This window comes from Taudactylus pleione, unplaced genomic scaffold (genome assembly GCF_031769625.1).
Source record: "Taudactylus pleione unplaced genomic scaffold, aTauple2 ptg000093l, whole genome shotgun sequence".
In the NCBI taxonomy this organism is placed as follows: Eukaryota; Metazoa; Chordata; class Amphibia; order Anura; family Myobatrachidae; genus Taudactylus; species Taudactylus pleione.
In genome coordinates, this window is record NW_028284495.1 from 21,025,058 (window position 1) to 21,049,338 (window position 24,281).

Here is a 24,281-nt window from a genome sequence, read left to right on the forward strand (position 1 = left end):
TCACAAGCGGAAACCATCCAACATGAAGGAGCTGGAGCAGTTTTGCCTCGAGGAATGCGCAAAAATCCAAGGGCAAGATGTGGCAAGCTCATATAGACTTATCCAAAGCGACTTGCAGCTGTAATTGCCGCAGATGGCTTGACAAAGTACTGACTTTAGGGGGGTGAATAGTTATGCACGCTGAAGTTTTCTGTTATGTTGTCCTAAATGTTGTTGATTCACAATATAAAAAAAACTCAACTTCACAGTTGTAGGCATGTTCTGTGAATGAAATGATGCACACCTTCAAACAATCTATTTTAATTCCAGGTTGTGTGGCAATGAAACATGCAAAGGGAGGGGGGGGGGAATACTTTTGCAAGGTACTGTATTATTTACATTCAAGTAAACATTTGTAATGTGCTGCTGTTTATATGAGCATGTATGACCCTACAATGTGCATACTGCTAATCTAAAGACTTCTGCATCAGAAGTGGTGGACATAAATGTGGCAGCTGAAAAGTAGAGGTGCCACACACACACATTCATCACATGCTTCCTATTGGGTTTGTGATTAATGTGTATGTGCCATACGGCCTATCCATTCATTCTTCATTCAACACACTCCACCGATAGTTAGCGGTGCTCGGAGGAGCTCCTCGCACATTATGCCGATGTCTGTGTGTAGAAAGCAGCTGCAGCAGGAGGGGACTGATGATCAGTCCTCCCTGCCCCACGCTATGCAAATGTGAGGGGGCAGGGCTTAGTCACAGGGGGAGGGGAGTAAGGGAGGGTTATGCAGGGCATTAAAATATTTTTTTGGGTGGGTTTATCTACAGACCTTTTTTTTTTTTTCATGTATAATATATAGTGACACATGGAGGATACCAAATTGGGCATCCATTGTCCCTGAGGGTAAGGGTGGGGGCTCTACAGGTACTTATTAAAACTAGGAGGGTGGTTTTTGTTGCAGTGGATCTTGTGACATTGGGGGGCTTTTTTGATATGGGATGGGATGTTAAATTACAATGGGGGCTTATGGACAGGGGTTGGGGGTTGCAAAACAACCCCTAGGTATATATTTTTTTAATTAAAGTACTTTTTAAAACCTATTTTAATACTTTTTAAACTAAATTAAAAAAAAAAAAAAAAAAAGTAAATTTATCTGCGGTTTTGGCAAACAATTGTCCATTAAATGGTTAAGCGGTTCTGATGAGCTTATTTTGCCCTCACCAGAGCTGCGTTTGTCTGTTATTTAAGTTTAGCCGATCAGTGTGCAGTGTCTGGCCCAGTTGACCCTTGTCGTCGGCAGTGGTTTAAAAAACAAAACAAAAAAAAAAGTGCAATCACTTCATTGACCAATATGCAGGTAGAATATTAAAATATAGTGCAAATTCTTGTGGGTTTGGAACCAGTTTTGATTCATTGCTGTTATTTTGACAAGAATGAGTAAGCCGTGTTCTCCCCAGGCTGTTTTCGCGGGTGCACCACATGGCACTTTGGGAGCCTGCAAGTGGGGACAGTATCTGGGAGCTGTATAAAAAGGACCAGATCCTCCAGACTTTGCTGCTTTTTCATCAGATGACTGGGCCTCTAATAAGAAGAGGAGAATTAATATATAAAATGTTATTTCAAGTTTAAATCATTTATAAGGTCAGGGTTTAAACATTTCATTACTGCAAAGGCCCCCACCCGGCTACTTCTTGATGCCACCCAACTGGAAAACACTGAGTAAAGGGCCCTAAATACTGTTTCTGACAGATTTGTTACCCAGTGAACATCCAACTTAAAGCCTTTTCATGGATATTTTTTAGCATAATGAGCAACTAATGCTGGCCATACACGCTACAATTATCGGGGAGATCCGCCTGATATCTGTGGATTGTCTAGCATGCCCGTCCGATGCGATATTTCCCCGGTAACTGTCGGCCGCATCGGGCAGTGTATGCCCAGCGCGGCCGACAGATATTTCCTGTGTTCCTTCCTACGTAAGGAACAGGGAAATGTCTCCTCCCCCGGGGGCGGAGCGCGGATGTCGGGCTATACACTGTGAGATTTCTCTCACAGAGTATGCCGGCGACATCTGCGGCTGGCAGCCGGCCAGATAAAATGTCTTGTCGGTCTGACAGACATTTTATCTGGCTGTGTATGCCCAGCATTAGACATTACAAGGCTTGATTACAAATGTGTATATGGAGCTTCGAGTCCCAATTAGCCAATATAATAATGTAAACTCCTCTAATGGTATACTATAAGTGGCTGTATTCAGATAGGTAAAATGTTTAAAAAAATCTTAAACGAAATATCACTTCATACGCTGTTCTATTTAAATATAAAAAAAATGATTTGATCTCTGCAGAGAAATACTGGTAGACCTTTTGTGGCCAAGTGTAGTGTGATGTGTACACTGCTCCTCAAATAATTTTTGCCTAGGTAGAGTTTAGCCTGACAGCGAACCTTTATGTATTGCTGCAATTTGCTTCTCTTATCTGCTTATAATTACAAGACCCATGACAAGAGTCTTCACACACACAAACTATATGTAACGTGTTGGGTAACACAGGATATGTTTATTATTTGGCAGTACAAAAAAGTTCAACAAAAGTACACAAGATGGCACTCCAACATAAGAATTAAACTTGTATAAGATATACTGCGTGCCCAGATGGCACAAGGCTTAACAGCTACAGCTGGTGACTAGGAAAGGTATGGTATTTGGCCAAAGAAGAGACTATCCAACTGGTTGAATCTAGGCTGTTATCTAAGCACACAACCGAAAACATCCAGTAATTGATGGTTTTGAGGCAGAATAGACCTTGTTAATGAGTGTTCATAGAAGAGTGGCTAGACAGGTTCAAGCTGACAGGAAGGCAATAGTCACTGAATTAGCCATGTATTAAAACCGTGATATGCAGAAGAGTCTCTCTGAACAGATAGCATGTTGAACTCTGAAGTAGATAAAGTAGATGGGCTATAGGAATAGAGGACCAGGCTAGGTTCCACTCCCGGCAGCTAAGAACAGATATCTACAGTGGGCACAAACTCCCCAAAACTGAACCTTTTGAAGATTGGAAAAACATTAACATATTTGCCACAACATGCAGGTGGTAGGGTGAGAATTTGACTTAAACAATATAAATGAGGTGTGGGGAATGTTGAGCATCGTATAAATGCCACAACCTCCTTGTGTATAGTTGCTAACCATGTATATCCCTTTAAAGCCTCAGTCTATCCGTCTTATAATTGCTAGTTAAAGCAGGATAAAGAGCCAAGTTATAGAACACAGGTGATGTCAAAGTGACTCCATAAACATGCTCATGAGTTCAATGTACTCCAATGTCCCCCACAGCCGCCAGATCTTGGTCCAATAAGAACCTTTGGGATGTGATGCCTAAATATGTAACTAAAACATCTGTAGCAAGTGTGCAATGCTAACATGTCAACATGGGCCAGAATGTCTAAGGAATGTTACTAGCACATAGTTGTTTCCATTCCGCATAGATTTCCAGTTGTTCTGGGGGCAAATGTGCTCTTACCTAGTAACTGTAAGGCCGTACCTAAGAATATAGTTGCAATTGAATTTAAAATTCAATGAATACTATTTTAGCATTCCCGCTAGGCTGTTTTAGCGGGGCGCCGTGCCCTAATGATTTCAAAGAGGCAAAATGGCACCCTGTCTGCACCCCACTAAAACAAACTGCAGGATACCGTCCCCCACCCGCGGGCCGCTGGGGAGAAAAATTGTGGTGCAGCGCTCACCGCTGCTGAATAGATGCTGTGTGTAGAAGCTTTTTTTTTTTTTTGTGCGTGTTAAAATCGTTGGTTATAAAACTTGAATGACCACCATTTGTAGGCTTAGTGCATCTGAATATTTTTTCAGATGAATTGCATTGAATAGTTTGCCATAAAAGGGGGTTTACACCTTCATATACCTTTTTTATTTTAGGTTGTACGTGTTGTCCTGCAACCTTAGCTGAACACATTGTTTTCTTTTTCTAGCTTCTGCATTTTGCTGACAACTTTAGCTTCAGTAGATACTTTTTCGTGGTGTGTCTGCTGACTGCATTGGGGTACAATTGTTTCCTGGCAGCAGCTCTGTTTATATCCTAGTTCACCCATCATAAACTGGGAATGAAGGCATAAATCCGTGGTTAAAAAGCACAGGATTGGGAAAGGCTTTGTAACAGTACAGTTTACCGGAAAGCAGGTACAAGAATAATTTAAAGTGACATGAAGGTGAATAATCCTTTGGTGTCCTGTTTATTGACCTGTAAGGCATGGGGAATGTTTGAAGAGCCTGGTAGTTTAGAAATGATGACTATGTAGGTATGTGGTCTATAATCTGTCACTGTCAGGGTTTTACCAAGGTAGAATGTGTATAGTAATGTTTTTTACTGCTTTATTTATACCTTGCATTGAATTGTCTTTAAATTTGCTTTAGCTACCCACACCGACTATGCCTATGGGTCCAGCAGGGATGAATCAGAGTGGCCCTCAACAGCCACCACGTTCACACAACATGCCTTCTGAAGGAATGGTAGGAGGGGCTCCATCTGCACCACACATGCAAAACCAGATGAACGGCCAGATGCCTGGTAAGAAGAATATCTTCTCTAAGGTATTAACACCAAGGTTACTTAGCAACCGATCGACGTGGAGGCTCAGGGGATACTAGATTGCTGATGACAAAACTGCATTGAATGCCCTGGAGTGCGAGCTCTCTTACAGTTTGTTAGCTACAGAGCTACGTGACCTGTATTCACTGCTTATCTTTCTGCCCTTGGGCTTTGATGTGGCTGACACACAGCATTGCTGTGATGAACAGAACAGTCTAAATTTAGTCTGTGTGAAACCACACAGTACAGCTGGCTCTCAAAAAAAGCTTTTTGTAGAGTTTGGCCAATGGCTCCAGAAAAAATAAATCCTTTTATGAGAGCAGAGGTATGTTTTTACTGCTCCCGTCACCCTTTCACTGCCAGGTCATGATTTGATGTTTGTTAGTAGAGTGTCATGTAATAAAGTAATATACACTCTTTACTTTTTATCTACATATAGGCTGGCTTTTCCTATTCTGGAGTATGGTGAACATGAATTCCCAAATGTTAACATAGTGCTATGATTTTAACACTTTGCGACATTTGAATTCTTCATGGAAAAATGAGCGCATCTATAATATGCACTGTTTTATGGATGTTTTTTGTCAATCTATACTCCAATAGTGATTTTCAGTCTTTCACCTCAAGGCACACTACGTAAGATTTGAATATTATAAATCATCTGGCGATTGGCGTGCGCGACCTATGAAAAAACATACATATTGGCTCCCACATAAAAAAACACACCCATTGGCATCCACAGAAATAAACACACATACATTGGCCCCAGAGAAATAAAACACACACATACATTGGCCCCCGAGAAATAAAACACACACATACATTGGCCCCCGAGAAATAAAACACACACATACATTGGCCCCCGAGAAATAAAACACACATACATTGGCCCCAGAGAAATAAAAGACTACATTGGTCCCCACCGGAATAAAACATACTACATTCGCCCCAGAGAAATAAAACACACACATACATTGGCCCCCACAGGAATAAAACACACATACATTGGCCCCCACAGGAATAAAACACACATACATTGCCCCCCACAGGAATAAAACACACATACATTGGCCCCCACAGGAATAAAACATACTACATACATTGGCCCCCACAGGAATAAAACATACTACATACATTGGCCCCCACAGGCATAAAACATACTACATACATTGGCCCCCACAGGCATAAAACACACACATACATTGGCCCCCACAGGCATAAAACACACACATACATTGGCCCCCACAGGCATAAAACACACACATACATTGGCCCCCACAGGCATAAAACACACACATACATTGGCCCCCACAGGCATAAAACACACACATACATTGGCCCCCACAGGCATAAAACACACACATACATTGGCCCCCACAGGCATAAAACACACACATACATTGGCCCCCACAGGCATAAAACATCACATGTATGCTGTATTCCGGCGGGCGCGCTTGAGCGGGCTGACTTGCAAGTGGACGGGTGGGCAGTCACTGCCTGGGCGCACCTTAGCCTACCAGAGAAGCTCAGCGGCAGCCCGGTCTGCAGTTCTGTGTGACCAGCGGCTTTACGGCACAGCGGTTGAAAACCACTGGTCTAATAGGTGTATGCTCTCCTATATGTAAGTTCTGTATTCTGCACCATGGTAGTGGCTTATCTACAAGGGCATTTTACTGGTGATTTGTAAAAATATCAGGCTTGATCAGTGTTCTCTCCACACTCTGTTCCGGGCGCAGCGCCCGGCTACAAATCTCTGCCGCCCGGCAATTACCATTCCCCCCCTTCCTGGCCACAATGCGCAAAGTCTCCTAACGTCTGCCGCCCGGCATTTAGCATTCCCCCCCGGCCACAATGCGCAAAGTCTCCTGGTCACCCTTAATGTGTTCCTGTTGCCAAGGACACGGGTGCCGGATATGACGCTGACGCTAGTGCCGGATGTGATGCCAACGCTGGACTCCGAGCAGGGGACACTGACTTTATTGGCACGGGGGGATGCTGCTATGGTAGGTGCCGGGCAGCGGACGCTGCACTGGGGCGGGGGAGGTGCCGGACAAGGGGTGCGGCTCTGCGACAGGGGAGGTGTCGGGTGGATGACCATGCTGCAGGGGAGGTGTCAGACTGCAGTGCAAAGATCTCTCCCCCTGTATAAAATCACAGGCGCACTGTTCAGGCGGGAACAGTTGCCTGAGCTGCTTAAAGAGAGTAGACCTGTGTCCACTCTCTCTGTGTTGGAGCTCAAACTATTCTGTGGGGACTGTATTTAGGAGCCTTAGGGGCCAGTATCAAAGGGCTGTATAAAAAAGAAATGAATTTGTGCCGGCAAGTCACCTGTGTTTGAGGGTGCTATAAAACAAATTAATTTGTGCCGGCAAGTCACCTGTGTTTGAGGGTGCTATAAAAAGAAATTCATTTGTGCCAGCAAGTTAGGCCTGTATCTAAAGGCTGTGTAAAAATATATTTCTTTGGTGCCAGCAAGTGGGGACAGTACCTGGGAGCTGTTAAAAAAATACATCTGTGTTCAGCCACTTGTTACCCATAATGAGTAAGAATATAAATCAGAAAACAACAATTTTAAATTTCTTTAAGAAAAATTAAAATACTAAAAATCTCAGAGCCAGAGATTTCCAACAAGGACACTTCAGATGAGGCAGGACCATCTTCTGAATCAGTCTGTTTCACATGATAAATGTTTCTCTAAACATCGCACATCAGGAGTAAACTATGACTGGTTTAAAACATTTCAGTGGTTTTTGGTAAAAGAGAGTAGAATGATGTGTTCCACTTGTATAAAATCTGGAAAGAGACCGGCTGCAAATAAGGAAGTAACTTGGGTAACTATTCCGTGCAAAAGACTCCGTAAAGAAAGCTTACTTGACCATGAGCAAAGTAAATTACACACCGATTCGTGTTCAAATATACTTCAAAAACGTGTTCTTGAAGAAACAGGGATAGGAGACATTGAACGATCAGTTTAAATTTTGATTAACTTGCAGAGAGATGCTTTTGTGGGAGCGTTAAGTATGTATTGGTTGGCAAAAAACGAACTACCACATACTACGCTGTATGGAAATTTGATTAAACACTGCAAGGCTATGGGTTGTACATATTTACGCCATCTTGATATTGGGAAGAATGCAAATTACACTTCCGAAAGAAGAATGCAAGAACTGCTTGACATCTTAGCTTCACAGATAAGATGTGAAATACTTAAACAATTGCATTCAGCAGAATATTTCAGTGTTCTAGGTGATGAAACAAGACATCATCTCTGTTTTGAAGCAACTTATTATATACATTAAATATGTTTGTCAAGTAAAAAAGAGATTACTGTTAGTTTTATATCCACATGTAGTATCATTGATGGCAAAGCTGAAACTATAACTAACAAAATAATTGAACAAATTGACAATATAGGGTTGAAAAAAATCTAACTTGGTGGGCCTAGGCTCTGATGGAGCTGCTGTCATGATTGGGAAGCACAAAGGGGTAGCAAAACTATTGGAAGATGAAACAGGTGGAATCATGGTCAACTGTCATTGTATAAACCACCGTCTGGCTCTGGCTAGTGCCCAAGCAGTTGCTGAAGTGCCTTATTTAGTTAAATTTAACGACCCCTTAAGACAACTGTTCTTTTTTCAAAATTCCCCAGTTAGAATGGCAGGTTTAACTGAAATCCAAAATATACTGAACAGTCCTCAGATTAAACTTAAAATGGCAAGTGACACTAGGTGGCTGTCTGTTGACTTTGTTGTACAGTCTTTAAGAGAATCCTTGGTGAGTGTCATTGCTGCACTGGAGAGAGGGGCCACTGAGAGAAATGACATCATAGCTGAAGGTTTAAGCAAACATATGAGAACATACAATTTCGTAGCTTCACTTATGATGTTTTCAGATGTGCTGCCTCATTTGTCCAAGTTGTCTAATATTTGGCAAAGGCAAGATGTTAATGTAACAGAAATAGTCCCTATCTTGAAAGCTACAAAAATATACATTATGGAACTGAAAGATACACCTGCTACTCATTTTAAAAATCTCCATCTACATCTTGCTGGTGAATGGTCAGACCTTAAAGTAAATTGTTCTGATGCTAATGCTACTGCTTTTCTGAAAAATATCTATGGAAAATACATAGACACACTTATTAACCACCTAGAAGCAAGATTTCCAGATATGCCAATAATATCCTGTTTTTCACGAGTTTTCAATACAGAGAACCATGATCAAAATGAGGCTTGTGAGATTCTTTTTGAGCACTATTCTAAAAATGGAAGTCCCGCAATCTTAAACTATGCAAATAGTAAGATAGAATGGGCAGTTGCATCAAAATTATTTGAACTAGAATCCTACAAAAATTTACATTCAAAACAAATAATGCATAAATTTTCAACAACAACTGAACTCAAAGAATCTTTTCCAAATTTAACTAAACTAGCTTCTATTGGACTGACCATACCTGTAAGCACAGCTGAATGTGAAAGAGGATTTTCTACTCTAAAATTAATTAAAACCTGCTTAAGGAATCGCATGAAGCAGAGCACACTAACTTGATGCTGATTTCACAAGAGGGACCAGGTCCTACAGACTTTGATTATGAAAAAGCTGCAGACAACTGGGCCTCTAAGAAGAAGAGGAGAATTAATATATAAAGTTTTATTTCAAGTTTAAATCATTATAAGGTGACCTTATAATGATTTAAACTTGAAATAACACATTTTATTATTGCGAAGGCCCCCACCTGGCTACTTCTTGATGCCACCCGGCTAAAAAAAATTTCTGGGGAGAACACTGCTTGATGATGGTAATTTATCCTTCTAAATGTTCGTGTAAAGTGTTATATTTTATTCATTTATTTTTTTAAGGATCAAACCATATGCCTATGCAAGGACCAGGACCTAATCAACATAACATGACAAATAGCTCAATGTCTATGCCTTCCAGTAATCATGGTTCCATGGGAGGATATAACCATTCTGTGCCGTCTTCTCAAAATATTCCAGTACAGAATCAGATGACTATGAATCAAGGCCAGTCAATGGGCAACTATGGCCCCAGGCCAAGCATGAATATGCAGCCAAACCAAGGTAATTGAAACTGTTTTATTGTAAGGCAAACCTATATTCAAATAACTTGTGATATAGTAGCTAAGTGATGAAACACCAGATTAAAACCATACAGAATAAGAGTTGTCTTTCGGGGCGGGTTATATATAATATGGTGAAACACCTATAACCAGGGGGCCACTGGCGGTCTAACCTGCAGGGAAAACCATTTTTATTGCCTGCCAAGAATGTTTGATGGGGGAAAAAAAAACAGTTATCTGCGGACCAGTGCTGCTCTTTTCACCCCCTGTAGGTAATTCCCCTCTGCTGCTGCTTGCCTCATGTATGCTGCATGTTGTCACTGTCTATAAGTAAAATGCTGCATCTGTCCATAGCATGACTGAATACAGGGGAGGGCAGCATGCTGACAATATCAGGCTAATATCAACAAAGGCTGCATCTCTCCCATTAGTTATGTAAAATAACATGCACATCATGGGATGTAGTCTGACTGTCAAAATACCGGCGCCGGAATCTCGACAGCATCTGGTACCCGGCTCCAGTATCCCCACTGTCAGCATCCCGAAGGTTAGTATCTGTGGTTAGGCACTAGGGGGGGAAGTTAGGGTGCAGGGAGGGGGGGGTTAGGTTTAGGCACCAGGGAGTGGTAGGGGTAAGTTAGCGTTAGGCAGTTTAACTTGTAGTATCAGGATGCTGCTGTCGAACCCATACCCAACCCTCATAAGGGGTGATTCAATTGTGCATGATGTTGGATCATTATATGCAGATCCGTATAGTCTGATATTCCATTGTTGGAGTGGCGGAGCGCGGTTCCGGCATGCACATCGGGGCCATCGCATTGAATTCAATCATTCCATAGATTTGAGAGAGTGCAATATGTGATTTACATTGTCAGACTGAATTTGTTCTGGAGACCAAAGTGTAGTGTTACCGGACATGAATGGGAGGCCAACTAAACTTTTATTTGATGTTTAAGATAATTATAACTGCTAACATGTAGGAGTCAGTGGAGTTTGCAACACGCAGGTTCTTTAAAAGTATAAATCTACATTAATGAGAGGGTTCTACTTGCCATGGATACAGAATCTCTTCAAGCATATTGCGTCCCAGTTACAAGGCCAAACAGACATTGATTGGTACTTCCCAGTTAATGCCCCTCACTCAGAAGACACTTCTCTTTCAGAAAACATTTTCAGGGCCAATTCAATATTTTTTTTTTAGTCGCACTAATTAATGAGCACCCAATGTAGCAATTGAATTGTTTTGGGCACATTTCTATGCGCCACTTCAGTAGGTTGCGAGCAGAAATGCCGCCGGCTATCGCGCCCAAGTGGAGCAACATTTGAATTGCTCTTTCGGGTGCCCGTTAGTCAGAGCCGCCGTCGCAAACAATTGAATCGCCCCCAATGAGTTTGGAGGGTCTTCTGATATTTGCTGCTGGTTAAATGTCAGTGGAACTTCTTGGTTCAGTCTTGGGTTAGCAACTACTGTAGTGTTGGCAAAGGACAGTTTAAATGGCACTAGGTACTGGCATACAGTCAGATGTTACTGCTTACTACTGAATCACTGTATAAAAGAATTGTATAGTGTTGGTACATAGCATATATAACATAGATATGTATTTATTTTTCAGGTCCAATGATGCACCAGCAGCCTTCTTCACAGCAATATAACATGCCTCAGGGTGGTGGGCAGCATTACCAGGGTCAACAGCCACCTATTGGAATGATGGGACAAGTTAATCAAGGGAATCACATGATGGGTCAAAGGCAAATTCCACCGTACAGACCTCCACAGCAAGGTAAGAACATTATTAGTTTTTGCGTTGTGAGCTCTTTCCTTAACATGATGCATACTCTTTTACACACTGCAAGAATATAGGTCAGGTGGCTGGACATACTGATAGATTGGGGCGATTCAATTCAGCACATTGCTGAATAGTCCTGGGAAGGAGTTTCCGGAGCTATTCAATTGATTGCGCTGTTGAGTCTGACTACAGGTTCTCTGCTCACACCTTCCTGAGATGCAAGCCGAAGTCAGACTTAAGTGCGGTTAGCGAGACTAAACAACCAGCTTGAGGTGCTGAAACCGGCATTCTCATTCTTAAGTGGTTCTAGTCAGCCTTAACAGCGCGGTCAATTGAATAGCTCCGGGAACTCCTTGCCAGGGCTATTCAGCATTTCACTGAATTGAATCGCCCCCATTGACACCTTTATCGCTTAAAGAAATCTATTGCAGGTGGATGATATTTTGTTTAAATTGTTTGAGCTTAGAGCAAGATTACAAATTAATCTTAAAATTGGGACAACAGTTAGGAACCAGCAAAATTGTAACAATTGACAAGCAGGTCAAATCATGTTCGCATTGTGGCATCCAATACACTGTAGGGCACCAATGTTTGGCTCCCAGTTCTTGGGCTCCTCCTTACTTTGACATGTATAACAGGCGCTGCACCCTCTCCAAAATGAAACCCTGATCTGTGTTGCATCAAAGAGGGAGGCTCTTCAAAAGTGTTGAGCAGAAAGGGGTGCTATGCTCTGGTCAGCTGGCTCCATTGTGGAATGTCTAACCTAGAGATACAGGTCATGACTTTAACTAAATGAACAAACTTTAGTAAAATGAACAATTTTTTTTTAGGTCCACCGCAACAGTATTCTGGCCAAGAAGACTATTACGGAGACCAATACAGTCATAGTGGTCAAGGTCCTTCTGAAGGCATTAATCAACAATATTACCCCGAAGGTAATTTTTATTTAGAATAATACAACTTTTTTTTTTTTTTTTTTAATGTAGTTTTCCTTTCACACCTAATTGGTTATATAATCCTTTGAATCTCATTTAAATATGTTTAGGACAAATAATTTAGAAAAAACTTCCTTCATCTGTTAAATGTGTATGGTCCCACACTTCTGGTGATTGATTTATTGTCATTTTAGTTTTAAAGGGTTTTGGTTTTCTTTTTCCACTTAAACAGTACTTGGCCTATTTAGCTTAGATTGCTCAGCCACTTCAGCATGAAAGTTATAGATTACAATCCGACCTTGAAAAACACATTCACAGGGGTCAATTCAATTAGCTACGATGGGGACGTTGCCATTGTAATGGCGTGGAAACTCCGCCAACAGCCCCTCAACTCGCGGCCTTTTACTCGTGGATTTTTGTACTTGGCCCTATGGGGATGCAAACAAAAATCTGCGAGTCTGGAGAAACCGTAAGTGTGGGAATTTAATTAACCCCTAAGTGTGTATTTTTTATTTCTACTTTTTTTTAAGTTGTCTGCTTAATATTTTAGGTTATAATACATGCTTAATTGTAAATCAGTGTCTGGTAATTATTTACTAGAGATCAAACTTTTCTCTGAACAAATATGCTTTAAAATTATGTTCATTTAATTGCTACCAGTCTTGGGGATTTGAGAAACTCTTGTCGTGGAAGTCGTATAGCTTCTTAATTTTTTACATATAATAAAGACAAAACACAATTGTTTAATTTTTTACTAGTAATTATGTGTCTAGGTTATGTAGAGCATGTTTTGGGTAGAAAATGAAGGAAGACCATCTATTACCCATCTCCTTTATTAACATTGTCTCACTCCTTCATGCTTCTCTAATTGTGGTACATATATTAGAATAATTGGAAAGTGTGTCCTGGCAAAAGTGGGAGCTGGAGGTGTGACTCATAATCCAGGTAGCAGTACTGTGCATAGGATGAGGCATGTTGTTGCACATCATTTTGTGAATAAATCTTTTTACTGTAGCAATAATAATTACTTTGTGGTTTTAGTTCTGTTATTTTACAATGTATTGAAATAAAACCTTATCACTATGTTCATTTTTATTCTTGCTATACTTGGAAAATGTGTTACTCTAAAATTTATTTTAAATGTTTAAAAGTCAGATTTACAATGCCTCTTTTCTGCATTAAGCTAAAGAGTTCAGCTGTTATAATGGCTGTCGCTCAATCTCGGTAGACTTCGTATCACATCACTGTGAGGCTAGTATAGTAACTTTCATTGGATGCCATAAGAAAACAGCAGCTTTTTGTATGTGTGGTTGTTTCTCTTATATACGTGTTAATACTGTTTAGTATTTGCTAGTCATTGTAATGTAGAGTATATTTTTTTATTTTTTACTTTGAGTCCCATAACTGTTTTTAATTGAAATAGAAAAAGCTTGAATCACGTTGACAGATTCTCCACTGCTTGTTTGTGATCAAATGTAATGAGTAACTGTAATAGATTATATATGCAGTTTTTTTATAATGATCACATTATGTAAACTACCTCTGTTTTAGTTTTAACTTTTCTATAAATGCTGCTTAAATTGGCCTGAGTGAGTCGCCACTGTGTGGCTTTGAGTCCATGTCGGATAAGGGCTAATTCATCATTATTGTACGTGCCAATAAGTGAGCAGTTTTATCAGCTATTAAAATTTACATTTCTTAGTTGCGTGTCTTGATTACAGTATGTGTGTTTAACTTGTGGCAGTATGCTCAGTCACTTGTAAGACACTTGCTGCCTCCTATGATTCGAGACACGGGATAATCTGCAGATAGAGTGCAGTATGAACATTGCAACTCCAGTTACCCCCTTTTGGCTGTGCCTATAGAAGATGGGTCCAAAATATGCCTTGGAATAACACACTGCATAAAATTGTACTATATTAAATGTTGCAACTATGCATATATATTAAATGGTACATATATAAGATGTACCTTGCAGAAAATACATTCCAACTAATAAAACATTAAAATAATGCCTTTTGTTTTTATAAATAAAATTGTGCGCACACAGTATTATAGGTGTGTCCTGCAGTTGATTTAGCATTTGCTATACTTTCCCTACTATACATACTAAAATGTATTTCTTCTTCGGGGTCCATAGGGATCCACAGGGATACCATGGTGATAATGTGGTGGGAGTAATCCAGGCACTAAACAGTTCAGCTCCCTGGATGCCTCTGGTCCTCCTCCACATATACCCCGGCAACAGGCATTCAGTTGTTCATTTGGTGCAGCAAGATTCAGACACACCTTTGTAACGGGACTGCTTAAGCAGTTCCAAGCTTTCATTTTATGTTTTATTCTATTTCTATGTTTTTGAGTAAGCAGTACTGACCGTCTTTATTAAGACGCATGCACTGCGACACCGTCTACCTCTGGCGGGTCATGCACTGCGACTCAGTCTCTGGTGATTTTGGCGGGTCACAGCAGAGCTTGCTAGCAGCGATGCTGGGGCCCGGACTGCATATTCTCGCTTATGGAGAATATGTAGTCTTTGCTTACGCCGCTGGAGACACACCAGAAGCTGCTGGAGTGAGGGCCCGGAGCGTCCGCTCCCTCACTAGACCACCGGGGCCTTATCGTCTGACTCCTGGGATCTGCATCAGACGCTTTTTGCTGCCATGAGGCAAGCGTACCTGGCCGGTGGTTGCAGATTAGGGGAGGTAATCTTCCCCCACAGCTCCTCCTCCGGCGCAGATCCATCAAAGGTTTTCTCGCGTCTGGGTCGCTCCTCCTACCCACCTCGTGCATAGGAGATGCTCACAGTCCACTATTGGTGCCTGCTGAAGCGGTTTGGTCGCAGGTTTTGGTTCAGTCTCCCTCTATACCTCTCCCCTGGGTCAGGTATATGGTGCTCTATATCTTACCAAGCCTCATGTTTGAATAGTTGATGCACAGGGTCTCTGGCAACTTAATTACATATGTATTGTATGTGACTGTTTGCTAACTGACTGTCAATAACTATCAGTTTTTTCTCCTCATCCTTCTATTGCAGGTGTGTGGGGGTTTTTCTTTGTACTTCACATTTACTTGTTGTTTGTGAAGGCTGTCACATTACATTGCATTGTTACCTTTATAATTGATATGTCAAAAGTAAAGGGAAACTGGAGGTGGAGGCCCATGTGCTGGTTTCATGTAAATCGTGTTTAGCTGGGTTGTCCCCTCAGGACTTTATAATGGATGGTTTGTGTGCTGTCTGTTATAAAAGAACCACCTCACCAGTCCAGTCTACCAGCCCCTGTACAGGAGCCATCTTGGGTGTCGTCCTTGTCTCAGGTGATGACGCAGCTAGTGGATCATTTGGCCTCTCCCACGCTGCCTCCTTTAATAGGATACCCACAGCATGCTATGTTTGCCCCTCCTATACATCCTTTCTGAGTGGATGTTTGTGCCCACTCAAGTCGGAGTATGGCTCAGTCGGCTATTGCAACCAGACCGGTAGTCACTAAGGCGTGTAAGCGGATGTTATCTTTTTATCAGTCTGCTCAGCATGTAGATTCAAATGAGTCATTGGAGGAATCAGATGATACACCGGGTTCTTTTCCAGTGTCTAGTTCAGGAGTGGAGGACAGTCGTTCTACAGTGGAAGTTACTACTTTAGTGAGGGCGGTCAAATCATTCCTTAATATACAGGATGATGAACCAGCTCCTAAAAAGAAGGCTCCAATGTTTAAACACCAGAAGGTGGTAAAAGCCAAGTGTCCTAAATCTGAGCAGCTCACTGAGCTTAGGGAAGAGGCATGGAGTAACCCAGATAAACTGTTTCATGTTATGAAAAGATTAGCATCGTTGTACTGTGGAGGATCATGTGATACATTTAGTCAGGAATGCTACATTGCCTATTCCATCAGCATCTTCTCTTAAAGATTCTATAGATAGGTTTTATCTTTTCTATCTTAAAGCAGTATTTTTATCATCTGGAGCTGTTACTCAACCAGCTGGGGCTCGGGTAGCCAAGGCTGTTGAAGAATGGACGGGGGCATTGGAAGAGACTCTACCAAATGCTACCAGAGAACAGCTGACCTATATCTCCCACATCCAGGAAGTGGCCTCATATTTGGGAGAAGCTGCAATAGATGCTGGGCTCCTAGCTTTTAAGGCATCGGCAGCCTCAGTTGTGGCTTGTAGAGTCCTTTGGTTAAGGTCCTGGAAATCTGATACAGGGTCTAAAAAGGCTCTGGAGTCCGTACCTTTTTTTGGGGGGGAATATACTTTTTGGAGCAGAATTAGATAAGAGAATAGCTACTCTGGTAGCTTCAAAATCAGCAGGTCTGCCATCAACAGCTACGTTGCAGTCTAGGCAGTCTTCTTTTGGTCCTTTCGTCCTCAAGGACGAGCAAAAGCATAGTCTCCCTCCAGGCCATCTAGTTTTCGCAGGACAACCAAGCAGTAAACAAAGAGGTCCTGGCCGGCCAGACGTCCAGCTTCCAAGCCTGATGACACACACACTGCCTGATGGGGCGGGCCATCTCCTGGGGGATTCCAGGGTGGGGGGGCCGACTTCTCCTGTGTACGGACTACTGGCATCAAACAGATGCTTTGGTCTGAGAAGTGGTCTCTCAGGGGTATGCCCTCACTTTCCTGAGGCGTCCTCCCCAAAAGATTTTGTGCACAACTCTCCCATCAGATTCTATCAAGACCTTGGCCCTCCAGGAGGCCATTTGCTCCCTGCTGTGGGCTGGGGTGATAATCCGGTTCCTGTGGGTCAACAATGAAAGGGTTGTTATTCCAATCTATTTTTGGTGCAATAACTGAATAGGTCTCATCGCCCTATTCTAAAACTGAAAACCCTCAAGTTCATTCATGTACCCAAGTTCTGTATAGAGACTCTTCAATTATTTTGGTAATAGAACCTGGGGATTTTATGGCTTCCCTGGATATTCAGGATGCATATCTGCATGTGCCGATTATGCCATCCCACCAAAAATTTCTACGGTTTGCTTTCCTGCAACAACATTACCAATTTCAGGCACTGCCCTTTGGTCTATAAACAGCCCCTCGGGTCTTCACCAAAATAATATCAGTTATGATGGCCTACCTCAGGCGTCAGGGAGTCAGAATACTACCATATCTGGACGACCTTTTGATATTGGCAGTGTTTCCAGCTGTTCTACAACACCATCTTCAACTGACCGTGGCCTGTCTACAGAAGCACGGCTGGACCATCAATTGGAAGAAATCCTCTTTCTCCAACACAGCAGATGGTACATCTGGGGTCATTTCTGGATTCTCAGGCACAAAGGGCCACAATCTTGTCCTCTGGCAGAAACACTCTATCATTACGAATTCGCTAAATTCTACGTAATCGAAGGGTATCCATCCTATCAGTAATGCAGGTCCTGGGGTCAATGGTATCTACCTTCGACATGGTGGAATATACTCAGTTCCATTCCAGGCCTCTGCAACGATTGATTTCTCTCCCGGTGGAACGGACAGTATCATCTAATAAGGTCCCAGAGGACCCTTCTCATTTCGGAGGTTCATCTCTTGTGGTTACAAAAGGATCATCTAGATGAACGTTGCCCTTTCTGGATTCCAAATTGGGTGCTTCTCACCATGGACGCCAATCTTCGCGGATGGGGGGCAGTGACAGGTAATCACACCTTTCACGGAAGATGGACAAATCAGGAAAGTAATCTGCCCATGAACATTCTGGAGCTTCGAGCAGTATACAAAGCACTGATCATGGCTCAGGACCTGCTCCAGGGCAGGCCAGTCCAGATCCAGTCTGACAACACGACCACAGTAGCCTCTCAATCATCAGGGAGGCATGCGGAGTCATGCAGCCATGAGGGAAGTGACAGACATTCTGGTTCGGGCAGAACATCATCTTCCGGCTATCTGCAATATTCATCCCGGGAGTCCTCAATTGGGAAGCAGACTTCCTAAGTCATCAGGACATACACGCCAAGGAGTGGGCTGTCTATCCGTGAGTTTTACAACTTAGGGAACAAATGGGGCCTACCAGACATAGACCTCAATGCATCACGTCACAACCACAAGGTCCCCAGGTACAGGTCCAGGACCAGAGACCCCTCAGGCGCCTTAGTGGACACACTGGCAGTAAGATGGGACTTCAAATTGGCGTATCTTTTTTACGATTTCCCTCCTAAGGGTACTCAGGAAATTCAAGCAGGAAGGCAGAAATGTAATACTAGTGGCTTCTGCTTGGCCCAGACGTCATTGGTTCACCGACATAAGGAATCTATCCATAGACATTCAGTTTCCTCTTCCTCTATGGCCGGATCTGTTAGCACAGGATCCCTGCCTACATCCGGACTTACCCCGTCTGTCTTTGACAGCATGGCTCTTGAGTCTTCCATCTTAAGAGCTAAAGGTTTATTCGGCTCTGTGATTCAAACGATGCTTAGGGCACAAAAACCTTCCTGTACCCGTATCTATTAGAGTTTGGCAGTCTTTTGGTAAATGGTGTTCCCACAGAAAGTATGACCCTAAGGTTTTCTGGGTTTCCTGGGTACTTTCTTTTCTTCAGGCTGGGTTAGACCTTGGTCTTCACCTGACCACCCTGAGAGTGCAGGTTTCTGCACGGTCAGTCTGGTTCCAGAGAAGGATTACTTTTTTGCCAGATGTTAGAATTTTTTTTTTCAGGGGGTTTTCCGAGTTCAACCACCCTTTTCCAACTGGTCTTTGGTTCTCAAAGGGCTACAAGCTCCCCCATTTGAACCTCTGGGCTCTGTGCAGCCAAGTGGTTGACAGCCAAGACACTTTTTCTCCTCCACTATCTTTTCTGCACGCAGAGTCTCTGATTTGGCAGTGCTCTTTTCACTCCCCATTTTTTTATTTTTTTTTACCAGGATAGAGTTGTTCTCTGTACAAGGGAGGGTGAATGAAGAGATATTGGTTGCAGCTTTTCAGTCTTCAGACCTTTCTGTAGGTGAAGCCTCCCTGGATGTGGTTCGTGCTCTCTCCGTATCTATGTGGAGCACGCAAACTCTGTTAGAAAGTCAGATGCTCTATTTGTGCTATATGGTTTCCACAAACAAGGATGGCCAGCTAACACACACTGGCGAGATGGTTACGTATGACTAATCTCTCAGATGTACACATGGGCTGGTCTCTCTGTCCCAAACACATTCTACCTAGTCTGTGGGACCATCGTGGGCTTTTAGTCGTGGTGCCTCTGCTGAACAATTGTGCAAGACAGCCACATGGTCTTCTGTTCACGCTTTTTTTTTTTTTTTTAGGTTTTGCGCCTTTGATACTTTTGCCTCTCAGGATGCTTCCTTTGGGTGACGAGTTTTCCTTTCTGCTCAGAAGCGTCCCCACCCTTTGGGGAACTGCTTTAGAACATCCCGATGTTATCCCTGTGGATCCCTATGGACCCTAAAGAAGAAAATAAGTTATGGTAGACTTTCCATTGATAACTTTTTTTCTTTGCGGTCCACAGGCCACCCACCCTGACGCACCTCGCTTCATTGGGTAATTTTTTCTTTTGGGCACGGATTTCCTCATTTTCTGAGTTTCTGGTGTACGATTGTTCTTCCTTCTCTTTCCTTCTCCTGCCTTGGGCTTGTTTACAGAATGAGTGCCTGCGGCCGTGGGCGGGGTATATGTGGAGGAGGACCAGAGGCATCCTGGGAGCTGTAAGATTAACTGTTTGGTGCCTGGATCACTCCAACCACATTATCCCCATGGTGTTCCTGTGGACCCTATGGAGTTCAAAGAAAGTTATCAATGGTAAGTCTACCATAACTTTCTTAGTTTGTTTAAAAAAAAAATGGGACTATTCTATGCAAATCTGTTTTCAGTTGAGTTTCTTTTTTAGGAAGCTTATTTTCAATGGATATACCGGATTTTCTCTTTTTTTTTTTTTTTTTTTTTAAAGGACTAAGGGGATGTTGCCATAAAATATATAATATTAGATGTTGCCTAATTACAATGTACTGAGCTACATCGGTACCTCTATGTTGGAGGGTGCATACTCTAGTAGTTATTTGTGCTCCATATAATTCCAGACTGTTAGCCCCATGGGCCAGTTCAGTTAGTGGTGATGCCAATCATCCTGGGATGTGCACAAAGGGCCTGATTCAGCTTTGGGAATAGAGTAAGATATAGCAGGTAACTGTGCATCTTGGTTAAACCATGTTGCACTACAGGTGAGGCATATGTAAAATGTGCAGAGAGATTTAGATTTGGGAGGAGTGTGTCCAAATTGAAATCTAAATTGCTGTGTAAAAATAAAGCTGTGCAGTATTTGTGGGCTACATCCAAAAGCAGCCCTAAATGTAAAAAAAAGGTATGTATTTGCACCCCTTGCATTGCAGCATTGTTTGTCCAGGTTCACGGTTATTGTTATATCTTCTTATATTCTCAAAGCTGAATCGGGCCCACATCTCTTTTACGGTAAGCACAACATTGCTACTTTCTTGTGCATCTCTCTGGGGTGCAAGGAAAAAGTTGCGCAGCGGCTGGATGCGATGTGCCGTTCTGGAATGCACATTGCTGCCGAGCCGCTAATTCAGTGGTTCCCAAATCTGGTCCTCAAGGCCCCCTAGCAGTCCAGGTTTTAAGGACAGCCATGCTTAAACACAGGTGACTTAATTAGTAGCTCATTCAGTTTTGATTATACCACCTGTGCACAAGCATGGATAACCTTAAAACCTGGACTGTTAGGGTGCTTTGAGGACCAAGTTTGGGAAACACTGCACTACTTGAATTGCCCGGCGTGTTGTACACTGCTCCTACTGTAAGTTGATCTCCCAAAGCTTGATTTACAGAAATAGTAGTAAACTATTAAAGGCCAATTGATTGAAAAAAAACCTTCACATATTGCTGCAATAGATGGTTTTCTCAGTGTAGAACACTGGGAATCTATCTAGCAAATTGCATTAGATTTCATTTTAATTCTTCCAAGTGAGAGATTACATTTCAGGTGATGTGCATATAGAGCCTATGGAACTGTGCGACCATCTGTCTCCACTGATTCTTTTGCACTCCATAGTTGCGCGCAGGATAATCAGCAAAGATGTGCTGCTGTATTAATCAGTAATGTGTGCAATTGGACATCATGCCTGAAATGGAATACCCACCCACCCCAAATTGTAATTTATCTTGGCTTAAAGAATAAAGAAACTTCAAATATAATTGTCTCAGACTCCATTAAAAATTTAGTATTAATATCAGTATTCGACATGTCATACTGTTCCTTATCTTGTTAAACGCTGTCTCATTTTGCTGTATATTAATGTATTGTTTTCATGATGTATATATTTGTCCATGCAAGAGTAAAATGTATCTGGTTTCCATTATGCTAAAATAGAAAAGCCCTGTAACTAACTCATAAGCAGGTTGAAATAGTTATTTTTATATAATTTATAAATATGAATAATACTGGATAGACGGGAAGGGATTTCCAGCCATTATTATTACTGTATACTTTAAGTCTTAAATGTGAAATATTCTTATCATTCATGAGCTGAAATAAGTAAAACTACTTATATGCATCTCCAGCAACAGGCCATTAACGTTTCTTCCTGTTTCTTGTCGAATTGATGTAGGTCATAATGATTACGGTTATCAGCAACCGTCGTATCCTGAACAAGGCTACGATAGGCCTTACGAGGATTCCTCACAACATTACTACGAAGGAGGTATCTATATACCTTCACACACACTCACATATATATCAATCTTTTTCCGTTTGCCAATCCCGGAATGAGAACGCTTTCACCAAACATGTCCATATCAATTTATAATTGAGACCTTAGTTCTGGCTTATTTATTTGTTTTACGTGGTAAAGCTAGGCTTCCGTCTTCAACACCATAATTGTTCACAAGCCCTTACTGACCACCAATGGCTAAAACATGTTTTATTTTCCAAAGCTTCTCAGCAGAATAAACCTAACAAAAATAATCCCTTAGATATTTACGTTCTATTTCTATACACATACACATTGTCTTTAGGAACCAGCTTTCTGATCTTGTCTAGCTAGTATGTGCTCCTTCAGCTGTCTCTTAATGTTTTTCTTTACTCTTACTGTCATGGTCATAAGACTGTGATACTTTGTAAATGTATTGCTCATTTGCCAAGGATGCTGAAAAAGTGCTGCAGTCCAAACTTGCAAAGCTAGCTTTATTAAGTTTGTGGGCTGATTTCCTTACGTTTGATTTTTTTTTTTATGTTTTGGTGTTTAGTATTTTTACTGTGTTTTTATATTTGGTTTTGTGGTTTTTTTTTTTCTCTGTTTGGTGTTGGTTGTATAGGTATAACATCTAAAACCTTGCGTTCAATTTCCTTCTGTTGTGTACGTTTTTAAATTCACCTTCAGGAAACGCACAGTATAGTCAACAGCAAGAAACCTATCAGGGGCCACCACAGCAGCAAGCCTACCCACCCCAGCAACAGCAGTACCCCACCCAGCAAGGTTATCCAGGCCAGCAGCAAGGTTATGGTGAGTATTTGTGTGAGTGCAGATGATATTGTATGTGATGGCCACATATGAAATTGGCCTTTACTATTAAAATCTGTTATTTCAGACTGACCATGATATTTTTACTTTAAATGTCTTATTCTTAAATATCATTGGTCTTAAAGTGCGTACACACGCAGCGATTTTTTTTGGATGACTGAACAATAACGATATCGATCAGTCCTTCAAAAAATCGTTCAGTTTCAGCCCCAAAACTATGAACGATAACTACCAATGCGCGCTCCCGTTTGTAGTTGGTAGTTAACGTTCATCGTCCGAACCTCACGTCCAACCTGACGATATTGTCAGGTTGAACATGTTCTGGGGTGAGGGAGGGAGCCCGGCACTGAACGAAATAGTTCTTGATTTCGTTCAGTGTTTGTGCTCAGTTTTGTAAAAGACACTGAGCACACCCCTGCCGGGGACACACGGGACGATGACTCTTATGGAGCGAATCGTCCCATGTGTACGCACCTTTAATGGTTTAACAGGAAGCAAATGTTAAGAGTATGCAAATCCCTAAATTAGATGTAAGGGATTTGGCACAACTGTTAAGTACTATCTCCTCCTGACTATGCTCATCGGTATAGCTACATAGTTAGGTGCATAAATATTGGGACATTGACAGAATTTTCATATTTTGGCCTCTATTCATCACCACAATGGCTTTGAAATGAAACAAATAAGATGTGCTTTAACTGCAGACTTTCAGATTTAATTTGAGGGTAATTACATCTAAATCAGGTGAACGGTGTAGGAATTACAACTATATGTGCCTCCCACTTTTTAAGGGGCCAAAAATAATGGGACTGTCAACTCAAAAGCAATTTCATGGACAGGTGTGGGCTATTCCCTCGTTATTTCATTATCAATTAAGCAGGTAAAAGGTCTGGAGTTGATTCTAGGTGTGACATTTGCATTTGGAATCAGTTGCTGTTAACTGTCAATATGAGATCCAAAGATCTGTCACCATCAGTGAAGCAAGCCATTAGGCTGAAAAATCAAAACAAACCCATCAGAGAGATAGCAAAAACATTAGCTGTGGCCAAATCAACTGTTTGGAACATTCTTAAAAAGAAAGAACGCACCGGAGAGCTCAGCAACACCAAAAGACCCGGAAGACGACGGAAAACAACTGTGGTGGATGGCAGGAGAATTATTTCCCTTGTGAAGAAAAACCCCTTCACAACAGTTGGCCAAATCAAGAACACTCTCCAGGAGGTAGGTGTATATGTGTCAAAGTCAACAATTAAGAGAAGACTTCACAAGAGTGAATATAGAGGGTTCACCACAAGATGTAAACCATTGGTGAGCCTCAAAAACAGGAAGACCAGATTAGAATTTGCCAAACAACATCTAAAAAAGCCATTACAGTTCTGGAACAACATCCTATGGACAGATGAGACAAAGATCAA

The 24,281-nt window shown here is 41.9% G+C and overlaps 1 protein-coding gene across 3 annotated transcripts in view; it reads left to right on the forward strand.

Moving 5' to 3' along the window:
* SS18 (SS18 subunit of BAF chromatin remodeling complex) overlaps nt 1–24,281 on the forward strand; it is a 47,597-nt gene that overhangs the window by 18,935 nt on the left and 4,381 nt on the right. For 2 of the 3 annotated variants that reach the window (XR_015878206.1, XM_088469588.1), the window contains exons 4-9: nt 4,421–4,574; nt 9,455–9,676; nt 11,289–11,456; nt 12,293–12,397; nt 21,955–22,047; nt 22,726–22,848. Coding sequence is in view for 2 of the 3 variants with exons in the window: in XM_088469588.1 (XP_088325714.1) it covers nt 4,421–4,574; nt 9,455–9,676; nt 11,289–11,456; nt 12,293–12,397; nt 21,955–22,047; nt 22,726–22,848 (865 nt within the window). In the remaining variant the exon portion in view is untranslated. The remainder of the gene's footprint in view (nt 1–4,420; nt 4,575–9,454; nt 9,677–11,288; nt 11,457–12,292; nt 12,398–21,954; nt 22,048–22,725; nt 22,849–24,281) is intronic. The other variant, XM_088469589.1, reaches the window with a different exon arrangement.